We start from the raw sequence: 2,117 nt of genomic DNA, 5'->3' as shown, positions 1-2,117 counted from the left end.
GGGGACCACACTTCCCCTACACTAACCCTAACCCTGCCCCAACCCGCTCTGGGGCAGGTGTCCCTGTTCTTCACACTGTCTAATCCTAATGGGGCCTGAGATTGACTTGACCGCGGCTGAGTCTCCAGCACCTAGGACAGGGCCTGCCACCAAGCACGCGCTCAGTGGGGTGCGCGGGGAGCCGGCGTGAAAGGAGGCGCCCTTAGGAAGGCAGCCCTGGAGGACGCGGATCAGCCAAGTAGGAAGGGCCAAGCGTTCCTTTTCCCGGGTGTGCAGCTAATTCTAACCTCCACCACCCAGAGGCCGCGCTGAGCTTCTTCCGGCCAGTAGGAATCGGAAGTGGAGTTGAAGCTTCCCATGATGCTCCGCGCGTCGTCTCTTCTAACCGCAGGGCGACTAAGCAGGCAGTAGATATGGCTGCGCCCGGACCAGAGGGTCTGTCTCCTGCAGCCGCCCCCGGTAAGGCGTGGGATCCAAAACTTGGGGGCCTGTTTCTTCCCTGTTGCTACCTGCCAAAAGGCATTTAGTGACTGGCGCTTCCTCCGTCGTTCCTCCCTGTCTCCTTGGTTCCCGGTGTCCTGGCCGGAGCTGGCTCTGTGGGTCACTTCCTCGCGTTGGGTGGAGCTGCTTCTCCTGTCCTGTCCTTTTGGGTGTGCTGGCCCTCACTTCACACTTCATAGCGAAGCCTTAGTCTCTGCCTCCGAAAGTCCCCTCCTATCCTGATGTCGTTTAAGTCGCTCCCGGTCAGGATCAGGTCTCCTGTCACCGTTCAGAGTATATGTGGGTGTCTGCAGGTGTGACCCCTGGGAACGAGAAGACTGATGTTGATTTTAATCCCTCCCCCCCTTTTACCCTTTCATTCACGGACTAGATTTGGATTGGTATGAGAAGTCGGAAGAAACTCACGATCCTCAAGTAGAGCCTGAGACTGTCATCACGTCAGTTCAGGAACCTTCGGAGCCCTTTCACCCAAGAGACTTGGTGCCGGTGGTGTTCCCCGGGCCCGTGAGCCAGGAAGGCTGCTGTCAGTTTACTTGTGAACTTCTAAAGCATGTCATGTACCAACGCCAACAGCTACCTCTGCCCTATGAACAGCTCAAGCACTTCTACCGAAAATCTCCTCCCCAGGTTCGCGCGGGCTTTGGAAGAAAAAGTGGGAAGACTGTGGCTCTTAGATGGTGGGCAAGTAGAAAAGTGAGCTAAGAACTCAGCTTCCGAGGAAGCCTGGGCCTTTGCGAAGGCTTTCTTTTTTCGTTTTTTCCCCACTTGGGCCTTGGTGTTCTCTCCTTGTTCTCTTACTGAGACTCGTCCTATTATGTGTTGTATGAGGACGTCATGGGTTAGTTCTCTAAATTGTATATATTTTTTGAAACAAGATTTCACTTTGTAGTTCAGGCCAGAGATCTGTCTGCCTCAACTTCCCCAGTAACCAGGGTTACAGGTGTGCACCACCATACCTGGCGGTATTCTTAATGCTCTGTCTCCTCTCTCCTCCCCTCCCCTCCTCTTCTCTCTCCCCTCCACTCTTGAGAATCCAAGGCCCCTCACATGATAGACAAGTGTTGTACTACTAAGCTATAGCCCCAGACCTGAACTGGCTGTTTACATTTGAATTTCTTTTTCTCATATTTTCACCCGTTTCTGGTTTTATTTTAATGTATTTTCTTGGGGGATAATTTCTAGACTTTAGAGTCTAACTTTTTTATTCTTAATCAGTTTGGGATCTTTTTGGTTTTTTTTTTTATTATTATTTTAATGGTCTTGTGGTGTTGTCCAGTATGGTTTTGAATGTGTGAACTTTAAAGCTTCTACATTCACTTATTTAGTGTGTGTGGGGAGTGGGGAGCAGGCATCACCATGCAGGTGTGGACATCAGAGGATGATTGCAGGAGGCAGTTCTCTTCTACCGTGTGGGGCCAAGGGATCTGGCAACCAGGGCCTGAGCCATCCCACAGGCCAGTGAGCTTGGGAATTTCAGTGATCTCCTACTTCAGCCTGGGTCCTGGGATTATAGCCACCATGCCCTCAGGACCATAAGATTCATTCTCTCTCTCTCTCTCTCTCTCTCTCTCTCTCTCTCTCTCTCTCTCTCTCTCTCTGTGTGTGTGTGGGGGGGG

At 51.8% G+C, this 2,117-nt stretch overlaps 1 protein-coding gene across 1 annotated transcript in view; it reads left to right on the top strand.

Moving 5' to 3' along the window:
• Positions 1–344: 344 nt before the first annotated feature.
• Mad2l1bp (MAD2L1 binding protein) overlaps positions 345–2,117 on the top strand; it is a 6,900-nt gene continuing 5,127 nt past the window's right edge. Inside the window, exons 1-2 of the mRNA XM_050122876.1 lie at positions 345–459; positions 872–1,128. Of these exons, the coding sequence (XP_049978833.1) occupies positions 414–459; positions 872–1,128 (303 nt within the window). The 5' untranslated portion in view covers positions 345–413. The remainder of the gene's footprint in view (positions 460–871; positions 1,129–2,117) is intronic.

The sequence above is a fragment of the Alexandromys fortis genome, unplaced genomic scaffold, assembly GCF_014885135.2.
Source record: "Alexandromys fortis isolate MF-2015 unplaced genomic scaffold, M_Fortis_MF-2015_v1.1 scaffold_212, whole genome shotgun sequence".
In the NCBI taxonomy this organism is placed as follows: Eukaryota; Metazoa; Chordata; class Mammalia; order Rodentia; family Cricetidae; genus Alexandromys; species Alexandromys fortis.
The sequence above is the reverse complement of the archived record's forward strand: the minus strand, read 5'-3'. Positions and strand labels throughout refer to the sequence as shown.